We start from the raw sequence: 22,132 nt of genomic DNA on the forward strand, positions 1-22,132 counted from the left end.
CTCACCACAGCTCTGCAAGCTAGACTAGATAAGTATCTGTATTTTATAGACAAGAAAGTGGAGAGGTATAATAATTCTCCTCCTCAGGTCACAGCAAGTACTGGTGGAACCGGCATATGAACTGACTTGAAAGTAGATGTCTTAATTCTCAACTGTGCCTCAGATGTTCCTGTGGCACATCAACAACAAAAAAACAAAAAAGGCTGCTTCTCAGGCAATTTGGGATTAGTAAATTTGCAGTAGAGCTGGAATTCTGATACACTGCCAGGATTGAGAACTACTTGCTCTAGGACTTGTATTCTTTCAAACTAATATCTTTTGATTATATATAAGTAACTTCCATGCCTTAAAATTTAATTTTAAACTTTTTGTTACTATGAAATAATGTTTTAGGATTCCCCCCCCCCCCCCAGTTCATAGGGCTATTGTAGTATTAAGGATCCTTCAGGGCTGGCTGCAGCATAGTACTACCTTATCCAAAGGAAAAGAGAGAAATCAGTAGTAATCTTGAGAAAAATCACTTCTTTGAGCCTCAGAATTATAATTTGTAAAATATGGATAATAACTACCTTTCAGAGTTACCATGAGGATTAAGTACAATTGCATTTTTAAGACACAGAGTCTGAAACTTAGTAGATAGTGGTTCTTCTTTATTATATTAAGAAAGTATATTTATCATCTTAGGTGTAAGTGACTATATTAATAATAGTGTCATAAAGTACAGTTTTATCTGGAGTAGTTTCCATGTGTAGATAAGAATAAACCTTCCTTGACCTCCATGTAACTGACTTCTTGGATTTATAGACACTTTGCAGTCTCTGTGAATAAAATATTGGTTGATGCCCACAGCATACTGAAGTTTTCAGACCAATAGGCCCAAATTAGTAGATCTATATGCTTATGTTTTACTTAACCAATAATCAGTTTTGTGTATTCCCATATCTGTTTGTGCCTGTCATATTTGATACTATAATATAGTAATTAGTTTACTTTAAGAATATATAATGTGAATGCAAAATAGAGGGGTTTTTAAAAATACATAAAAAATGCAGGATGAATAGTTTGGGAAGACTTCATAAAGTCAGTCACTTAAAATTTTTGATGTTGTGTGGATAACAGTAAATGATCAGAAAAGAAATAGTAAGATTGTATGTGAATGCTGCATTTAGAATGCATTGCCAATTATCTTTAAAGTTCCATTTAAAAAATTAAACTAGTTGAATGCCTGGGTGGCTCAGTTGGTTAAGCGTCTGCCTTCGGCTCAGGTCATGATCCCAGGGTCCTGGGATCAAGTCCCGGATCGGGGGGTCCCTGGTCAGCAGGGGGCCTACTTCTCCCTCTCCATCTGCCCCTCCCCCTGTTCATGGGCTCCTATGCTGTCTCTCAAATAAAATGTTTTAAATAAAAATAAAAATAAACTACAGATCTTATACCTGGATAGTTATGGCTATGTTTTTATTAATTAATTTTTAAAGATTTATTTTATAAAAAGAGCAGATGGGCACATGAACATGCATGTGGGGGGAGGGGCAAATGGAGGGAATCCTCAAGCAGACTTCTTACTGAGTGCACCTGTTGTGGGGCTGGATCCCATGACCCATGAGATCAGGACCTGTGCCAAAACCATGAGTCAGATGCTCAACCAATTAGCTACCCAGGGGCACCATGGCTATGTTTTAAGAAAAACAGTTCTGAATCTAGTTAATAGAGCCGTACTTAAAGAAGATAATATCACAAGATTAGCAAAATTATGATTTCTGAAAAAAAATAAGTAGAATTTTTATGATTCTTCATAATAGCTCACATATTTTATTAACTTAGTTTTACTGATCTGGTTAGATGAGAATTTTGCTTCATGTAAAAATGAGAATTATAGAGTATGCTAATTGGTCCCAGAAAGAATAATTTAGCTGGAAAGATTAGAATTAGACTCCCTTTACTAGCTAAAAAGTCATCCTGACAAAAGAAATGGATGTAGGTATTTCTTTGGCCAACAAGGTGTGATTTGGCACTACCAAATGCCGATAGTAACAATCTGAAATCTAGCTTCCTTTAGGTGCATTTGGGTAATTGGTGTAAAACTAGTACTACTAATATGATGATTATGATAAAAGTTTGAGATGTTTACAGAGTAAGGTACTATAGGCTAAACATGCACGATTAGTTTATGAAATAATAGAAGAATTAATTGCTGGCAATAAAATGAAAAAAAATCATGGAAGATAAATATCACCTAGAAAAACTTTTAGAAATCAGAAGGAAAAAGTGTATAGAAAATAGGAATTTAAACTTTAGTGTGATTATTTTTTCTTAAGAAGAACCTTAGGACATGTATTAAAAGAATATAGAAATAGTCTATACACCTGAATATGAATTTATATAAAGAAGGCTATAATCACATTATCGATCACATTTTAGATATAGCTTTTTCAATTAATATTTATTAACTAGTGAAAAGTAGATTAGTATAGTAACATGTTAAAATAGCTAATTTCTTATTTCAACTTTATGAAGATGAAAGCATGTAACAGTGCCTGACACTTAGTAAATTGTATAAGTGGGTTTTTTGTTTTGTTGTTTATTTAGCATACCTTATTAAGAGTATAGATTCTGGAGCGAGAATGCTTATTCAAATCTCATCTCTGCTGCTTTCTAGTTACGTGACTTATAAGTTGCTTGATATCTCTGTGCTTCAGTTTCCTTATCTGTTTATGGGGGGAGGGGAAATTATATATTCTTCATAAATTATGGGAATTAAATGAGTTAATATATATAACATGTTTAATATAATGCCTAACAGAGAATGTTGTGTGTTTATGGTTATCATGTACAAATTAATGTAAATTTGCGTATTTTGAATTCACGTCTCGTAAAAGATCGATACATTCGTTGGTAATATAACATCGTGCTATAATTACAAACATAGTCATATGGTTTTTCATTATATTAACTTACGCTATTGAAAAATAACACTATAGGAATGAAAAATGCTAGTAAAAAAGATTGGTTCCAAAAGCATTATTCCAAAATGACATGTCTCTGCTTTTCAGATTTGTTTGCTTCCTTGGTCAAAATTGGATGCTCTGCAGATCAACTACCTTTTCTCTTTTTATTTTAAGTGAAAGAAAAAAACCTGGGCCAGAGTAAAGTGTATTAAACCTAGTTTATGTTCTGTATATTGCTGTTTTGGATAGTTTATTTTCTAGAAGGAAGTTATTTCTTTTAGACCTATAATCTCTCAGACTTCTGATTATCAGCAGAAGCTAGCTGATCTGATTGATGTGTAATAAATGTAACTCTGAATCTTAATCTCAATAAATAGCCTGTATTGAATATCAGGTCATTGGAATATTAGTCTGTTATGTAACTTAACAATTGCTATAAAAAGCCCACACATACCGTAGACTCCTTAATGAAATTAATGACAGCTTTGGTCGTCCAGGAGTAGAATGTTATTGCCAACATGACAGTGGAGCTGCAGTAATCCAACTTCAGTTCCTGATTAATGAGGTTAGTGAATTGCTTTAATCTGTCCTATTTATATATGAAATAGGGCCACATCTGGTCTTTCAGATTTCTTGCATTCATATTTAATATTTGAACAAAAGTAAATTTCTTATAGGTCAGAGCTAATAGCAGTTCACTGTGAGGCATCTTCCTGGGAAGTTACAGAAATAATGCAAGATGTTTCTCAAAACAGTGTTGCAAATAGAATGGTGTAAGGTAAATCTTTATGGTACAAAGTGCTGCATTTAAATTTTATTTCTTGGATACTGAAAGTTATGTAACACTAAAATGTATATTAATTTTTTTTTAGAGATTGAGTTTATTATAAATAACAAAATATACTTCTCTGTGACTTGTTTGAAATAACAACCAGTAAACAAAATTCCATTAGAAAAGAAGACTGGTTATTGTCCAGAATTCTTGTTGTGTCACTTACTGGTTGAAATAATTGATGATGTCTTTCTTTTTGATAGAGTATAAAATTAGGAAGGAGCTCAGGAAACAAATACTATTTTATCAGCAGGGTAGATGACATGCTTGCAGGTTTTTAAAAAGTATGAGCATTTGCAATGACATTGGAGCAAGACAGTATAATGCTAAGCAAAATAAATCAGTCATAGAAAGACAAATACCATATTTCACTCATGTGGTATTTAAGAAACAAAGCGGAAAAAAAAAGAGAGGAAAACCAAGAAACAGAGTCTTAACTATAGAGAACAATCTGATGGTTACCAGAGGGGAGGTGGGAGAATGGGTTAAACAAGTGGTAGGGATTAAGGAACACACTTGTGATGAGCACTGGGCTTTGTAAGGAATTGTTGAATCACTATATTGTACACCTGAAACTAGTATAACACTATGTTAACTAATTAGAATTTTTTTAAAAAAAAAGGAAAATAAAAAGTTAAACAATTTAAAATATGAGCAGCTCTGAGAATAGTTATTTACTATATGCAGTGACGAGCGGGAAAAGCTGGTCATTAGAAGAAAGAAATTACTCCAGAAAAGGCTCTGCTATCTTTAGTTGTGGTGATAGTCTGTGGACATTCTTTTTGCCCTCAGGTCCTTAGGTTCCATGTAATAAATTCTTAAATGTATGTGAAAGGGAAAAAAAAAAACGCTAGATACCTCTGACCTTTTGTAAAATGTTTTTATCAGAAGATTAATATACAATTGTGTAGGTTTTTCAGGGTCAGAAGTGTTTTTTAAAAACTGCAGTATTCTGTGTAGAACTGTATAGTAGGCATTGTAAAATGTTAAAATTCAAAAGAAATCACAATATAGAAAGTTGTTGAACCTATTTATGAGGACTCAAGATTATTTTTCCAATTTTTTTTTAATTTTGTTATGAAATAATTCTGCTGGCAGTTAGGTTCAAAATAGAGAGGTTCTCTGTGTACTTCCCCCATCTTCCCCTAATGGTAACATTATGTATAACAATAGTTTAATATTAACCAGGAAAATGACATCCATATACTACTGTTAGACTACAGACCTTATCTAGATTTCATCACCATGAACTCCTGTGTCAGTGTGGGTGTCTAGTTTTGTGCATTTTTATGACACATATAGATTTGTGTAATGACCACTATGAACAAGATACAGATCAGTTTCATCATCATAAAGGACTTCCCTAAGGCTCCCCCTTTATAACTGGGCCCCCTCCTGCTCTCAGTCCCTAATCCCTGGCAGCCACTAACCTATTCTCCATCTTTATACTTGCGTTAAGATTATTTCTTAAAGCAGTACATGAACCAGTGTAAATAACATTGCAAATTGATTACCTATACACCTAAATTTTAGAAATCTTAAGTAATTTATGTTGTCATACAGGTTTCTTTTCAATAGGATTCATAGAGTTCTTGGATATGACTTTTATTTTACATGCTTAAATGTTACATTTTGAGTACTTAAAAATGATGTTGCTGTTTTAAAAAATGCTTAGCAAAATATGAATATTTAATTGGGGATGCTACAGAAATCTGACAATTGGGAGTAGCTATTTGCTTTTATATTTAGTGGGCCATATGTAGGTAAAGGAGCCACGCTATGAGGTGGTGAGCTATTATTGCCATTTTGGCCCTGCATCTCTTCTTCCTTGAGATTTCACGATGGTGTGCACATCTTGAGAAAGAAGTTGACTGTGGTGGAAATAATGAAGAGTACAAATCTTTGATACTCTGAATCTTTTGAGTTTCTCTGCTTCAAAATAATACAGATAAGAGGATGTTTTCTAGTGAAAGCATATGGACTTTATTTCTGCTCTCCGATAGTCAGGTTGTAGCAGTACGAATTACACCATAGAGAAGCCCTCATAGAATTTCGAAGGTGGAAAGGACTTGGAGAGATCATTTAATGTAAACTTTCAGAGCTATTTTAATTCTCTTTGATAAATGAGAAACTTAGTTTAAAGGAAGGAGATTTTAAGATTTCTCATAATAACCTAGATGAATAGAACTGCAAATCCTTTTTTGAAATTAACATAAATTTTTCATGTTGTATTTTTTATCTTACTCTCTCAGTATAGACGAAAAGTATCTGACTCCTTTGAGGAAACACATGCACATGTCTTAATAAATCAGCCTTAATCTAGAGATTCTTAATCCTGTTCACATACAAGAATCACCTCTAAAGATTTTTAAAAATATACCTGTGTACGTCCTTGCTCTGAAAATTCTGGTTTGTGAGGTCAGGGGTGAGATTGAGCCTCCTGTGTGATTCTCATATAGGGCCAGAGATGCTTCTCCATACTTAATAGTATTTAGTAGTATCAGATGTTCTAACTTTCTAAATTAGTTGATTGGTCAACCCTTTGGAAGTTGAAGTTATAGTGTGCTGAATGCTATCTTTATTTTCTGTATCATTCTAGTAGTAGAATTATGATCTAGGCATACATAGTACATTCCAAAGAATTTTTCTTAAGCCAAATAAAATGGGAAAGCTACTTCATATTATATTTTTCTTTCGGTCAAGAAGATATACAATAGTGATCAAGTAACTTATAGTCTGACCTCTAATTTTACATAGCTATCAACCATAATATCCAACTAGATCTTAGTATATTTGTAGTTTATAAGATACTAAATTATACTTTAAATTGAAGAAGTGAAAACAGTTTTTACATATGACACACTGTATAACATCTGCTATTTAGAATTTGGGTGAGACAAATGTTTCTCAAAACTAAATCTATTGGCTGAAAGTTTTGAAATTTGGGAAGATTTTTTTGGCAGCTCTTTAGTAGCTTTAATGTTTCTAAGATGTATTCTATATAAAATATATTACACTTTATTTTTAAGGGAGCTCTTGTGAGTGCCTTGGCTGATGACACCTTACATTTATGGAATTTACGTCAAAAGAGACCTGCCATACTACATTCACTTAAATTTTGCAGAGAAAGGTAAGAGTTTTCTGTTATCCTATATATATATATATATATACATATATATATATATATATATAAGGTATTTGCTATTCTTTTTTGAAATATTTTTTTTGAATTTTATTCTTTGATTTTATTTTTTTGTGATAGACTTTATGCATAATCTAAAAAATAATTCAAGAACTTCAAGGGATATATAATAAAAAGCAAGATTCCTTCCTTTCCAGGCCCATTTTCCTCTCCAGAGGCAACCACATAAATTTCTTTTGTGTCCTTCTAGAAATATTTTGTGCATATACGCAGAAATCTTTCTAGATAGCTCTTCTTTTTTTTTTTGCATAAAAGGGAAAGCATTACGTATTTTTCCTATAATTTATGTTCAGTCAACAATATATTTGATAGATTGTTTCATATTGGCACAAGCCAGTTTTCCATAGTTATTTTCATAACCACATGATATTCTATTATGTGGAAGTACCATAATTTAGTCAGTCTTCATCAGTGGACATTTATATCCTTTTTGGTGTGCTGTTCATTTTGTTCGGTTGTGATAGTATGATACATATATCTCTTCATCCATTTATACAAGTATATCTCTGAGATAAATTTGTAGAAGTACAACAGTTGATCATAGAAATCTCTTATATGACTGTGAGTTTTGTACTTTGATTGGAAAGACCTTTTTTTCTTTTTTAATTCCAGTATAATTAGCATACAGTGTTACATTAGTTTTAGGTGTACAGTATAGTGATTCAACAATTCTTTGTATTACTCGGTGCTCATCACTATAAGTGTACTCTTAAACCTCTTCACCTGTTCTACCCATCCCCCCATCTACTCCCCTCTGGTAACCAGGAGTTTGTTCTCTATAGTTAAGAGTCTGTTTTTTTTGTCTTTTTTTCATTTTTCATTTGTTTTGTTTCTTAAACTCCACATATAAGTGAAATCATATGGCATTTGTTTTTCTCTGACTCATTTCACTTAGCGTTGCACTTTCTAGATCCATCCACGTTGTTGCAAGTGGCAAGATTTTATTCTTTTTTATGTCCGAGTAATATTCCATTGTATATTGGAAAGACCTTTTTCACTCTAGTTTTATTAAACATTCTTCCATATTTTCTTACAGTGCTCTTAAAATTGCATTTTTTTATGCTTAATCTTTAGTTTTTCTTTTATTTTTATGCTTAATCTTTAATTCGTATGGAACTTAACTTTGGCATGAAATATGAGCAAGAAATATAGGCCTTGCTTATGAAATCTATTTTTTGTTGTATATATGAACATTTATATATGTGTGTGTATGTGTACTCGTAAGCATGAGCAGATGTAAGTATATATATGTATGTGCAGTTAAGAAATCTGCATCTATATAGTATCTAAATGCAGTAGGGTTAGTGTCTTTAGGACCCATCTTCAGTGAAAGTCAGATATCAGACTGCCCAAAGCATATCCAGGGATCAGACCATTCCTCCTTTGATACATGTTGATCTGTTCAGGTTATATAAATAGGTCAGTTTGTAAGTCTGGGTTTTTGCCCACAGTGGCCCTCCAAAATAGGCAAGCTAAAAAGGCTGCTGAGAACATAGTAGTTCAGACTTCTTTAGCCAACACCAAGACCTGTCTACATTTTATGGTAGACAGAGACCAGAGTTGGCAGTGGGGCAGTAGCAGAGTTTGCTATTGGGCTACATCTTGCCTGGGAAGATAGATTTTCTAAATAAGTTGGAATCATGGTTCTGCTTTTTCTGGGAGAGGGACAGAAGTGAAGGAGGAGTTAATGGTAGGAGGGAGGGTTGACATAGGGGAGAAAAGGCAAGCAGAACGTTAAGGTTCAGTTCTTTTCTACCTGCTCAGAATAGGGCCGGCCTCAATTTGCCGGGCAGAGTTCCTTAGTCAACTTGCCAGCTGGATCTTAGGGGGAGGTCTACATCAACTTCAGATGCCACCAAGCAGGTGGAGATAGCGATGGGCATCTTAGTCCCAGAACACATCTTGTCAGTCTCACACCATCTCCTGGAAATGAAAGTATGGGTCTAGCAGAGTAGTTGTCATCCTGGTGTGATTTTACCATCCAGAGGGCATTGGACAATGTCTAGAGACATTTTTTTTGGTCACAGTTGGAGGAGGGTGGACTGAGCAGTGCTACTGGCTTCTAGTTGATAAAGGCCAGGGATGCTGCCAAGTATGTTGCAATGACAAGGCAGTCAGTTCTCCATAACAAAGAATTTATCTGGTCCAAAATAGTCAGCAGTTTCAAAGTTAGAAACTCTGGGCTCTAGCACATCAAAATGATATCATTTGGTCCGTGTAGTGCTGTAGAATTTCTCTTACTCTCTACCACCCACTAGAAGGATTCTGTCAGGATATAGAATTCCAGCAGAAAAATACTTCTGATACCTCATTTGCCAGTGGCCTGTCCATATTTCTCATTGGGACAGAGGAATGTAGTAGTATGTGGTCCAGATTCACAAACATACACTATAGGTTATTATGGTATATCTTCATGGAGAAAGGATTAAAGCTCAAGGAGTCCCAGAATAGTCAGGGTCGCATGATTGTCAGGTATGAGGTAAGTCTCCTCAATAGTACCTCTAAGGATGGTCTCCAAGAAATTCTGGTAAAAATGGGTAAGGAACGGTGAGTTGGTCTATAAGGTGCCGACAAACAGAAGGCATCTTTGTGTGAAGTACAAAAAAACAGAGCCTTTCTTGGTGAATGCAGCCTCAGAGTCCACCATTCCCCTCCTTGGTCGGGTGCTATTATGCAGGGCACATTCTGCACAATTGTATGCAAGGTCCTAAAAGTTACAAATGAAATAAGCTGATAGAGTTCCCAGTTTTCAGTCTTGTAATAGAGTTTACCCAGCTGATCAGTAGAAACTAGTTGGTCCCATTCGAAGTTCAGCTTCCCCTTGACCATTATTCAGGTTAACAGTAAAGAAGGAACTGTAGCATGATACTTCTTCCTTGAGTATCTCCTCAGGATGAAATCCTCTAAGCTAGCTACAAACTTGTATGCCAGCCATTGGACCTGAAATGCTAAGGAATGGGCCTGGTGTCTTGTGGATGGTCCTACTTATATTCTCTCAAGACTAAAGTTCAGATTTCTTAGCACTTGGGAGGAGCCTTGTTTTCCTCAGCATCTGACTACATGTGGGAAGAGGAGGGCACAGTAGGGGCTTCCTCCAGCTCTAGGAACTGCGCATGGTGGCAAGATATACTCTGCCCCTCAGCCTGAACTCTGTGTCATTCAGGACTGTAATCTGCACCCTGGTGGAAACCTTCTGTTAGAGCAACTATCCGTAGGCAGGAGAAGGGACAAAATCCTATCATTCCCTGCCAATCCTTCCATCTCCCTCATTTGTAGGAATCCATCCCTTTCTTTATATAACTGCTTTACGTTCAGTTTTTATATTTGTGTCAGGATAGTTTGGGTTATGCTATAATCTTAATGACTTAATACAGCAATAGTTTATTTTTTCCTTATACTATATGTCCTTTGTGGGTTTGTTCCTTTTCATTATCATTGTTCCAGAACCTGGCTGAGGAAACAGCCAGTCATTACAATATTGCTTGTCACTGTAGTAGAGAGAAAGAGAATATGGTGAAGCATGCGTTGGCTCTTAAAGTTTCTGCCTGGATATGATACATATCTCTCACACTCTCATTTCATGGGCTATGGGAACAAGTCACGTGGTCATCTCTAATTTCACTCATCTAACCAAGAAGCAGAAAAGCGGGAAATCTTGTGAATATTTGTAATGACTATCACGATGCTTATTATTGTTGACAGAATACAATAACTAATAACCTAGTAGTTTTCCCCTTATTTCACAGTGGGTTTGAGCTAACTTAACAAGTTGAATTACTCCATTTCATTTTTATGCTATTTTCATTTTTACTTCTGAAACTAGGAAAGGTAAGAAAAATACAAAAGTTTTTAAGTAGCTATTTCATTACATTTTGAACAGTTGTTAAGTAATATAAACAAGTTTTACAATATTGTCTTATTTTTATAAGTAAATTTTCTTAGTATAGTAGAAATTTATAAATAGAAACTGTAGTGATTTAAATTGTATTTTTTCATAATGTGGATTTTTTTCTAGTTTTGACTTAAAAATTGTGCTACGATACACAGAACCTAAAATTTTCTATCACAACCATTTTTAAATGTACAGTTCAGTAATGTTGAGTACATTCACATCTTAAACAACTATATAATATGGATATTTTGATAGAATTTCACTTTTATGGGATTTAAAAAAATGTGGAAATTGGAAGTTTCACATCTTGGTTTAACTATATGAAATTGGGTATGTTACTTCACTGTTTTGTGTGTTTGGTTTTCTAATTTGTGGAAAATTTTCCTCTGTGATATATGTAATCTTTATCATTTCTTTTTTCTCATATGTTAAAATATGTTTTAACAGCTTTCTGTTAAATGTTAAAACAGCTTTCTCTTATCCCCATTTATTTTTTATTTATTTTTTATTCCCCCCTTCATTTTTCCCTCCCTGCTATCTTCTTCTTCTTCTTTTTTTTTTTTTTTTTAAAACATATAATGTATTATTTGTTTCAGAGGTACAGGTCTGTGATTCAACAGTCTTACACAATTCACAGCGTTCACCATAGCACATACCCTCCCCAATGTCTATCACCCAACCACCCCATCCCTCCCACGCCCCCACCACTCCAGCAACCCTCAGTTTGTTTCCTGAGATTAAGAATTCCTCATATCAGTGAGATCATATGATACATGTCTTTCTCTGATTGACTTATTTCACTCAGCATAATACCCTCCAGTTCCATCCATGTCATTGCAAATGGCAAGATTTCATTCCTTTTGATGGCTTCATAATATTCCATTGTTATCCCCATTTATTCTATAGGTATTTATAGAGTGCTTATTTTGTGCCAACTTAATGCTAGCTGCTGAGCATGCATTTGTAAACAAGGCAGACTTGGGCCTTGCCATTAGGATCTTGGTCAAAGTTAAGACAAGCTTAACTTCCCAGATGCCCAATAAAATGACATTTGTTCATACTAAATAGATCGTATCTCAGTTTCTGTAGAATGAATTTGAGTTGGGGAATAACATAAACTTATAAATCTTCTTCTTGGTTAGCAGCCAGCTTGTACTAATTGTCAAGTTTTGTTCTTACTATAATTGATCACTTAGCTTGAGATATGATTTTCTCTTGAAAATCTTGAAAAGCAATGTACCATAGTGGTTAAGAGTTCAGACTCTGGGCCAAATTGCCTATGTTCAATCTTAGTGCATAGCCCCATCACCTATTAACTATGTCAGTTTTGTTATCTGTAAAATGGATTATTATCTCATGAAAGCCCTAAGATGCATATTATAAAGTTAATATATATAAAATAAATAATATGTATAAAGCACTTAGAACAGTGCCTTAGAAATCACCTGTATAGTTTTTGTTTTTAAAGGTATTGGATTTACTGGGTGTCTGGGTGGCTCAGTTGGTTAAGCGACTGCCTTCGGCTCAGGTCATGATCCCGGCGTCCTGGGAACGAGTCCCACATCAGGCTCCCTGCTCGGTGAGGAGCCTGCTTCTCCCTCTGACCTTCTCCCCTCTCATGTACTCTCTCTCTCTCATTCTCGCTCTCTCAAATAAATAAATCTTAAAAAAAAAAAAAAAGGTATTGGATTTACTTAAAGTAATGATTGTAACTTGAAATATCTGCATTAGCTATACCAGAGATTTTACTTAGGCAGTCTTTATAGAAACAATTAATTGACATTAGAAAATCATTAGAACCAATGATATTGGCCCTACATGGCTTTATACATGTAAAGGCGAGGTTCTTTGGCTTTGGTGGAAGAATGAGAATTTGACAAGAAAATTCTGTATGGTAGTTTTTTTTTTTTTTTATCAGAGTATGTTCCATTTAGCTTTGTAGGATTTTTTTCTTTAAAGAAAGTTTAGTTGGGAGGAATTCATGGATTTATAAGCAACTACAACTATCTGCTAGTCTTTTTTTCATCACCTGTTACCATGACTAGTATTCTCAGCCATGTTAAGTTTTTGCATAACAGTTCTTAAGTAAAAATACATGGAGCATTTTTTTTTTTTTAAAGATTTTACTTATTTATTTGAGAGAGAGAGAATGAGAGACAGAGAGCACGAGAGGGAAGAGGGTCAGAGGGAGAAGCAGACTCCCCGCTGAGCAGGGAGCCCGACGCGGGACCCGATCCCGGGACTCCAGGATCATGACCCGAGCCGAAGGCAGTCGCCCAACCAACTGAGCCACCCAGGCACCCGTACATGGAGCATTTTAAGACTGAGGACTAAATTGTATACCTGGGCTTTCCTATTTAGAAACCACTATTATCTAATAATTATATCTTTAATTGTTTAATTCTTGTTCATAATACACTTTCACATAAATGTTACTTAGTTTCTTGGGGCAAGAAAAATTTCCCTAAGTGAAACTTCAAAGAACAGAATTTTTCTGTATAAATATGTTAGACACCTGAATAGCTGAATCTTTAATATTGAAATTAATACATTCTTTTAAGATATATTTTTCTTTTATTCTAACACATTTATATCTATTCATTTGATGATAGATGCATGTATTGGTTTAGAGAATAAAATAAGCATGCATGCATTCTAAACTAATGGTTAGGAGAATACAATATCATATGGAATACACTAATAATCAGAAAGTTCCTCCTAACAGTTATCAATGGTGCATCAATGTCCAAAGTCCTTAAGAAAAAACTATTTGACAAATGGAGTAATTCATTCAGATACTATGATTGTAGTGGAAAAGTTGGTGCTTGTAAGGTATTTCAGGAAGTGACTGCTGCTGTAGCATCAGATTTTCTTTTTATTTTTTAAGGAGAGAGAATGTGCCAGCGTGCAGGAATGGGGTGGGGGGAGAGAGAAGGAGAGAAGTAGACCCCCCCCCACCAAACGCTGAGCGCAGAGCCAGATGCTGTGGGGCTCAATCTCATGACTCTGAAATTAGGACCTGAGCCAAAACCTAGAGTTGGAGGCTTAACCATCTGAGCCACCCAGGCGCCCCACATCAGATTTTTCTTAGTAACTAAAGTAAATTATTGTAGAAACAAGAACTAATTTATCCCATTATACTCTTTATTAAAATATTACCTAAATATTGTGCTTTGCATATTTATGAGGCTTATAATTTGCTCGGTATGCACATGAACCAGGCAAAGTTGTAAAAGAATATTTGGCTAGATACCAGCTCTCAAAAAATCTATACAGGTCTTCCAAAGATTGTGAATTAACTCACTGCACATATTTAACAAGAAAAAAATTAATCATAATATTGGAACTAATTAGAGACCTAAGATTACAGTTTTTGTGGTAATTGCATCATATCGGCAAAATATTTTTCCTCAAAAACAGCTTAATGAAAGTGTACAAGCATTAGAAATGAGAGTGATTTTGTGTGATGAAATTCAGGACTAGAACACAGAAATGGAATGGAGCACAGGCTGTTAGGCAGCCTGATAAGAAGGACATACTCTTCTGGATCTCATTCTAATCCACAAAGAGAATTGTTTTGGAACTCTATGGATGTGATGAGTCACCTTGGTAGTTTTTAGGGAACCAGGTCCTGAGACAAAAATTTAAAAAGAAAGAAGAAAACTGTCAGTGTTCAGAAGGAAGATGATTGTGATTTGACGACCTTGAGATTATAAAAGGAAAGATGGTTAGGAAGTGTTGGATAACTTCCTAGGATAAAATTATCCATAATAACAAGGAAATTGGGAGAGGCATCCAAAGAGACCGGTCTGGTTGCACAAGGTCCTTATAATGTATTCAGGTATAAAAAGATTATATGGCAGGAGGGGTAAACATAATCAAAGGTGAATGTAAGAGTAATTTGTCTCTCCTAACAGGCACAATGACCTAAGGCATGTGAAAAATAATAAAGACAAAATAATGAATGAAAACAATTTATTTTTTATGTTTAGGGCAAGAAAGCTAGGTAGATTAATGGTAGGTAGAGTTAAGGCATATATTATTTATCTAACTGTATAATGTAATACTGGCTCAGACAAATTGTGTCTTAGACTGCTAAAAAAGGGTTGGCTCCTCTAACAGTATTGATTGGCCTAGGAGGAATCTATAGAGTGAGAGCAGTGCTTTAAATTTGGAAATGAAAAAAATAATTTTAGAAGGTAAATTACGTTCAGTTCATCAAACATTAGGTGCCTTCTGTGTGCCAGGGATTATACTAGGTATTTAGGATAACAAAGATGAGTAAAACATTTGAATAGCTTACATCAGAGGCCCAGACATAAATAACTATGACACAATATGGGTCAATGCCATTTTAGAAGTTTAAGTTAAAAACCCATGATAGAATAACTAATCCAATCTTTCAACTTTTTTTTTTTTAAGTATACTGACTTCTTTTAAAGGAAGACAAAAATCAGTCATGAGGAAAATGCAAACTGATACTACAACCAGATATCACTACACATCTGTCAGAATGGCTAAAATACTGTCTTGGATGTGACACAATTAGAACTTCCCATAGTCTGCTGGTGGGAGTGTTGTTAGTCACTTTAGAAAATTTTTTGTAGTATTCACATATTCCATGAGCCAACAGTTCCACTCCTAAACATAGTTGTATGGTAGGCTGAATTTTAAGATGGGTTCCAAGATTTCTGCTCCCTGGTGTCCACACATTACCATACAAACACTAATCTAGGTGATGGCATTTTGTAGATGTAATTGAGGTCCCAGTTAATTGACCTTAGGATAGGGTGATTATTCTCAGTAAACCTAATTGAAGCAAGTGAGCCTTTTGGGACTAGACTCTTCCTGACAAAAGGTTCAGAGCCTGAGAGGGATTCAGTGCAAAGGATATTGAGTCCTACAACCACATGAGACTGATTTCTGCTAGCAACCTGGAAGAGCTTCTGAGCAGATTCTTCCCAGAGCCTCCAGAAAGGGACACAGGAATGCATCCTGGCTAATGTTTGTATTTCAGCCTTGTGAGACTGAGTAGAGGCTCTGATGATGCAGTGCCTGGACTTCTGACCTATAGAAACAAAGAATAAATGGTTTTTTTGTGTGTGTAGTAATTTGTTAAAACAGCAAAAAAAAAAACAAAACCTAATACAGATTTTGGTACCTAGAAGTGAGATGCTGCCGTATCAAATACCTAAGAATGTGGAAATTGCTCTGGAACTGGGCAGTGAATAGAGGTTCAGAAAATTTGAGGAATGTGATAGAAATGTCTAAATTTCTTTGGGTAGGCTGTGGGGCTCTAGATTTGGAGACTGCTGCCAGTGAGGACTTAGAAGGAGAGAGGAACATGTTTTTAAAATGAGGAAGTGGTTCCTTGTTATATGATGGTGGGAAGCATAACAGAAGTGTCTCCTGCATAATGTGTAAGTGATTGACTTGGATATTTAGCTGAGGAAATTTCCAAGGAAAGGGTTGAAGGTGCCACCTGATTTTTTTTCTTGCTGCTTTATAATAAAATACAAGAAGAAAGAAATGAATTGAGGGAAGAATTATTAAAGGAACCAGGACTTGATGACTTAGGAAATTCCTACCCTGATCCAGCTGGTAAAAAGATTGTTTCTCAGTATGGCTTAGAGAAAAACATGGTGTGGCTGAACAACTTTTTATTAAAAATCTCCTAAAGACCAAAGGTCAAAGTATTCAGCTACACAAAGGACTCTTACAAGAGATCGTGGGTGTGCTTCACAGATCTTTTCAATCAAACCAAAGAACCTCTAGAGTGCTTTAAGATGCAGTTTGAGAAAATTGTGCAGCAGAATATTGCCAGCCTGAAAGACAGTACAGAATAAAGGAGGCTGCCGCCAGGATCAGGCTGATCAAAGTGCCTGCTCCAGGCAAGTACTGTCTGGATGAAAAAGGCAGAGGGTGGAGCTGAGAGCTACAGAGGATTATTCTCAGACCTTGAAACCTAATTAAGAAAAATCCAACATTTGCCCAACTTGATTTCAAAACTGTTAAGGACCAGTGACTCCTTTTTACCTTCCACTTTTCCCCATTTTGAACAGGACTTTCCATAACTGTTATCCTGTGTTTGTCCCACCATTGAATGCTGGGAGTCTTGGGGGCAGATAATTTGTCTCTTTAGTTTCATAGGTCCACAGATGGAGTGGAATTGTGCCCAAGAGCTATACTTAATGAGTTACAGTCAAGGCTCTCATCTACAGGAAATTTAGATGAGTTTGGGATTTTTGAGTTGATGATATTTTAATGAGATTTTGGACTTGATATTGTAATTGGTTGAGACTTTAGAGATGTTGGGGTCAGGTGAATGTGTTTTGCATTTGGGAGGGATGTGAATCTTCAAATGCTTACGGGCAGACTATTAGAGGCAGGATTCTAAGATAGTCCCCAAGCTGTTTCCCCCTGGTATACACACACCTTCTAATTATTCAGTCAATTCTAAATCAGGGTGCTGCCGTGAAGGGCTTTTGCAGGTGTAATTGAGATCCCAAATCAGTTGACCTTCACACATGGAATATATCTAATTGGTTTTAGGTTTGGATTACCTGACTTAAAATGGCAGCAAATGCATCGAATTACCCTGGTTGGTTTGGCTCACCTCTGGAACTCAATTTGGTTTAAGTGTCTCCTAAAGTGTATGGGTAACTTGAGGAAGATATGGGCTCTAATGAATATCTAAATAATGTTAGGAAGGAGTGGACTGAGAAATGGATGTTAGGTAGGTAAACAACCAGTGTCCACTGTATTTCACTGCCTTCAAAATGAAGTTGATACTCTTAAATACTTAACATTCTCTAAAAGGTCTTATAAGGTATATGACTCTACTTATTACCATAATTCATGTCACTATGCTTCTCCCTCTCTTTATGCATTCTAAGCTAGCCACCCTGACTTTTCCTTTTTTTAAATGAGTGATCCTCTCTCCTGCCTGTTTGTAGGAGCTGATCTCCCTGCTCCGAACACACTTAAGATTCTTGTTCCATGGTTAACTTGTGTTTGTCATTTCTTTTACAGGTTTTTCTGTAAATTCCCTAGTCTGGGTTTTGTGCCTGTTTTGTATTATACCATAGTATGATGCTCTTTCCCTAAAATAGCACAGACCATGCTTATTGTAATTGCCTTGGTTCCTTGACTGTCTTACAGATTAGAATGTAAACTGTATATGTTTTCTTTTTTTATTTCCAGCAGCAGTCTCAATGCCTGACATCTAGTAAATGCTCAAAAAATTGTGGATTGATTGTTACCTCATTGCCTTTGCAGAAACAGAGGGGAATCTCTTTTTCTGTAGAAGGCATGGTGCTCCACAGACTTTGTGGGTTACCTGGGAGATAGGTTAAGAAGGAAAGTCTTTAAACAGAAAAAAATGAGAGTATTTGCTCCAGGCTAATTCTATATATAATCTTTATTCCTCCCACTAATAGATCCCAAACTAGTTAGGTTGTTTGATTATCTTTGGAGTGCTACTTGATCCTGGGCCCATAGCAAGGTTTTTAAAGTGTTGTTTTTTTTTTTTTGTAAAAGTAGTGAGATGGATCACAGACCTGTACCTCTGCAACAAATAATACATTATATATTTAAAAAAAAAAAAAGATAGCAGGAGGGGAAGAATGAAGGGGGGAAATCGGAGGGGAAGATGAACCATGAGAGACTAAGGATTCTGAAAAGCAAACTGAGGGTTCTAGAGGGGTGGGGGGTGGGGGGATGGGTTAGCCTGGTGATGGGTATTAAGGAGGGCACATTCTGCATGGAGCACTGGGTGTTATACGCAAACAATGAATCATGGAACAGTACATGAAAAACTAATGATGTAATGTATGGTGATTAACATAACATAATAATAAAAAAATTTTAAAAAAGTGAGATGGGGGAATAAAGAACTTTGAACAATAGATTTATTTTTACTGAACGAGCATGCCTGGGAGGTACAGCAGAATTACATCTGTAATAATTTTGCAGTGATTTTGAAGATGAAGGTTTTATTTTCCTTTTCTTGCTTTACTGTATTAGCAAAAATTTACAGAAGTGTTCAATGATATTTTCCATAGCAAGTATCTTTTTCTTAGTAATAATTTTAATAATATTTCTTCTAGGGTTTTACTGTTAAGCATAATAGAGGATGTTGGTTTGAGATAGAACTTTTTTTCCTCTCAGAGTCGGTTGTCAATTATGTAAGTTAAATTTTAATTGAATGCCTTTTTAGCATCTTTTTAAAATTATTGTGTGATTTCTTACCTCCTTTTTCCTATTGATCTGTGGCATTAATAGATTTCCTAACATTAAGGATTCTTATATGGTTGTGAAAATTTTTGAATAACATTGACAGATTTTATTGCACGTGTGCACTCATGTGCGTGTGATAGAGAGGGAGAGAGGGAGAACACAAGCGGGTTTGGAGGGGGGAAGGGGCGGAGGGGGGAGGAAGAAGCAGACTACCCGCTGAGCAGGGAGCCTGACACTAGGCTCCATCCCAGGACCCCGGGATCATGACCTGAGCTGAAGGCAGACACTTAACTGACTAAGCCACTCAGGTGTCCCAGGACTTCTACTTTTGTTTGTGAAATTAGAATATAACTTTTTTCCTGGTATTGTCAATTTTGGTATCAGGGCATGCTTCCTTCCTACAATGAATTGAGTATATTTATGGTTAATATTACACTCAATAATATTTATAATATTTATGATTCAGAATATGATCAATTTCATTAAGATCAGAGGCTGTATCTTATTCTTGTGTGCTTATATTCATTTTTATACTCTTCATATCCCCTTTCTCTCTTTTACCATATTTTGGTTAATATGATTTGTCAGAGGTTTGTGTGTTTGTCTTTTAAATGAAGTGGCTTGTGGGTTTATTTTATTTTTATCTTTTATTGATATCTAACTTACTGATTTTTATCTCTGTTCTTCTACTGTTTTGTTTTTAATCTCTTGATTTAAAGGTAAAACTCATTTAATTTGTTTAAGAATTAAAATATTTTAGGGCATGGCAGTGATAAGATGAAGGCAGAGGATGGAGATTTGAGCCTAAGAATTATGGGGATTTCTGGTGGTGAAGACAGGAGAAAACAGAACATGGAGAAGTAGTGATTGAAGGCATAAAGAAAATTTTGTGGTGGGGCGCCTGAGTGGCTCAGTTGTTAAGTGTCTGCCTTCAGCTCAGGTCATGATCCCAGGGTCCTGGGATCAAGCCCCGCATCAGGCTCCCTGCTCCGCGGGAAGCCTGCTTCTTCCTCTCCCACTCCCCCTGCTTGTGTTCCCTCTTTTGCTGTCTCTGTCAAATAAATAAATAAAATCCTTAAAAAAAAATTTGTGGAGCTAAATTATCTTTAGGTTGAAAGGGCTAACAAATGCTCGAAGAACTCCTGACATAATGGAATTAAAAATACCTTTATAAATTACTTTCTGACAGTGTCAACTGTGAAAGAACTCAGAAAATACGATAATTATCTGAACATTCCTTCTCTTCGCCAAATAATCCTTCTTTCAGACCTTGTTAGAGAGCTGTGAAGTTAATGTGTCTTAATGTATAAGGGTAACTTACTAGAAGGATAGAAAATATGATACTAAAACTTTGAGGACAAAAAAAGAAAAGGAAGAAAATAGAGATCAGGAAAAGAGAAAATTATAAAAAAGAGTTAATCAAGATGGAAAAAATAAGTTCTTAGTAATCCAAATCATTGTAAATATGCTAAATTCACTGACTAAAATTTTGAGATTTCTGACTGGGTTAAAAAACAGCAAAACACAGATATTAAACTACTTATAAAAGATTTACCAAAAGCATAATTACATAAAGTTTGAAAGTATATGGAAGGAAAAAAGTACATCTTACAACAAATTTACAGTGTTCCTAGAAATAACACTAGCAAAAATATGTAAGATCTATGTGGGGAAAATATTAAAACTATCGAAGGAATCAAAGAAGACTTAAGCAAATGGAGAGCTTCATAGAAAGGAATACTCAAGTTTTAAAATGTCACTTCCTTCCAAATTAACCTTATAAAACTTAGTACTATCCCACTCAGAATTTTAACAGGTTGTTCATAGGACTTAATAAGCTGATTCTAAAATCCATATGGAAAAAAGAAAGGCCCAGAATAACCAAGATAATTTTGAAACAGAAATGTGAGCTGGTGGGACTTATTTTATTAGATATCAGATATTAGATATCAAAAATGATTATAAACCTTTTAGAAATTAGCTCATTCGGAGGCCTGCTTCTCTTTCTCACACTCCCCTGCTTGTGTTCCTTCTCTGGCTGTGTCTCTCTCTGTCAAATAAATAAAATCTTAAAAAAAAAAAACTTAAGAAAAATCATTGTAGATAGTAAGTTTGTATAAATGTACAAATAATGTCATATTTGTGTATATATATCTCACTGTATATATTGTGAGATAGATATATATTTAAAGAGAGAGGGAAGCTTTAATAATTAAAAAGACATAGGCATAGATTGGAAGATATTTAGAATATACCTGTCTGTACAATAAAAGACAATCTAATACAAAAATGCAAAAAAAAAGATATAGTTAACAGTTGCTGATTAGACCAGCAACTTTTGTTTATCATAACATTTGTTATATAAAAATACTCTGGCATTTTCATTCCTCAAGGTAAGATCATTAAAAACAGAACTTTAAGAAATCCCCCAAATAACAGGGACAGTTTTTTCAGATGTTGTTATTTCTATATAGTTGATATATACTGTTTTCCTGTTTGTTATTCACTGTTTTACTTACCGATATTCAGTTGATACTCAGGTTTTTTTTTGATAGTCATTGATGATGTTAAGTTCTCATTTCACAAGAAAGGTTAATATGATTTATTTGGACATATTTTCAAAAGTTCTTAAATGTTTTATAAAAACTGAGATGTAGGGTCCTGGGTGGCTCAGTTGGTTAAGCGACTGCCTTCGGCTCAGGTCATGATCCTGGAGTCCTGGGATCGAGTCCCACATCAGGCTCCCTGCTCAGCAGGGAGTCTGCTTCTTCCTCTGACCCTCTTCCCCCTCGTGCTCTCTATCTCTCATTCTCTCTCTCTCAAATAAATAAAATCTTTAAAAAAAAAAACTGGAGATGTAACTAATAAAACAGTAAATCAATACAAATGTAAAATGACCTTCAAAGATCTCTGAAACTTATTTTTCAAAATATTTGTTACCTTGTACTGCTGGGTTACAGATATGAAGATTTTTTTTTTAAAGTAGCTATGACAGTTTATTAGAAAAGGTGTGAGATGACAAA

General features: G+C 35.1%; 1 protein-coding gene across 5 annotated transcripts in view; it reads left to right on the forward strand.

The window, feature by feature from the left end:
• Positions 1–22,132, forward strand: part of STXBP5 (syntaxin binding protein 5) — a 174,313-nt gene that overhangs the window by 21,551 nt on the left and 130,630 nt on the right. For all 5 annotated transcript variants that reach the window (XM_025866294.2, XM_025866293.2, XM_025866295.2 and 2 more), the window contains exons 3-4: positions 3,429–3,510; positions 6,807–6,907. In XM_025866294.2, coding sequence (XP_025722079.1) covers positions 3,429–3,510; positions 6,807–6,907 — 183 coding nt within the window. The remainder of the gene's footprint in view (positions 1–3,428; positions 3,511–6,806; positions 6,908–22,132) is intronic.

Source organism: Callorhinus ursinus, unplaced genomic scaffold (genome assembly GCF_003265705.2).
Source record: "Callorhinus ursinus isolate GAN/ISIS: 27379988/994484 unplaced genomic scaffold, GSC_fseal_2.0 scaffold6, whole genome shotgun sequence".
Classification (NCBI taxonomy): domain Eukaryota; kingdom Metazoa; phylum Chordata; class Mammalia; order Carnivora; family Otariidae; genus Callorhinus; species Callorhinus ursinus.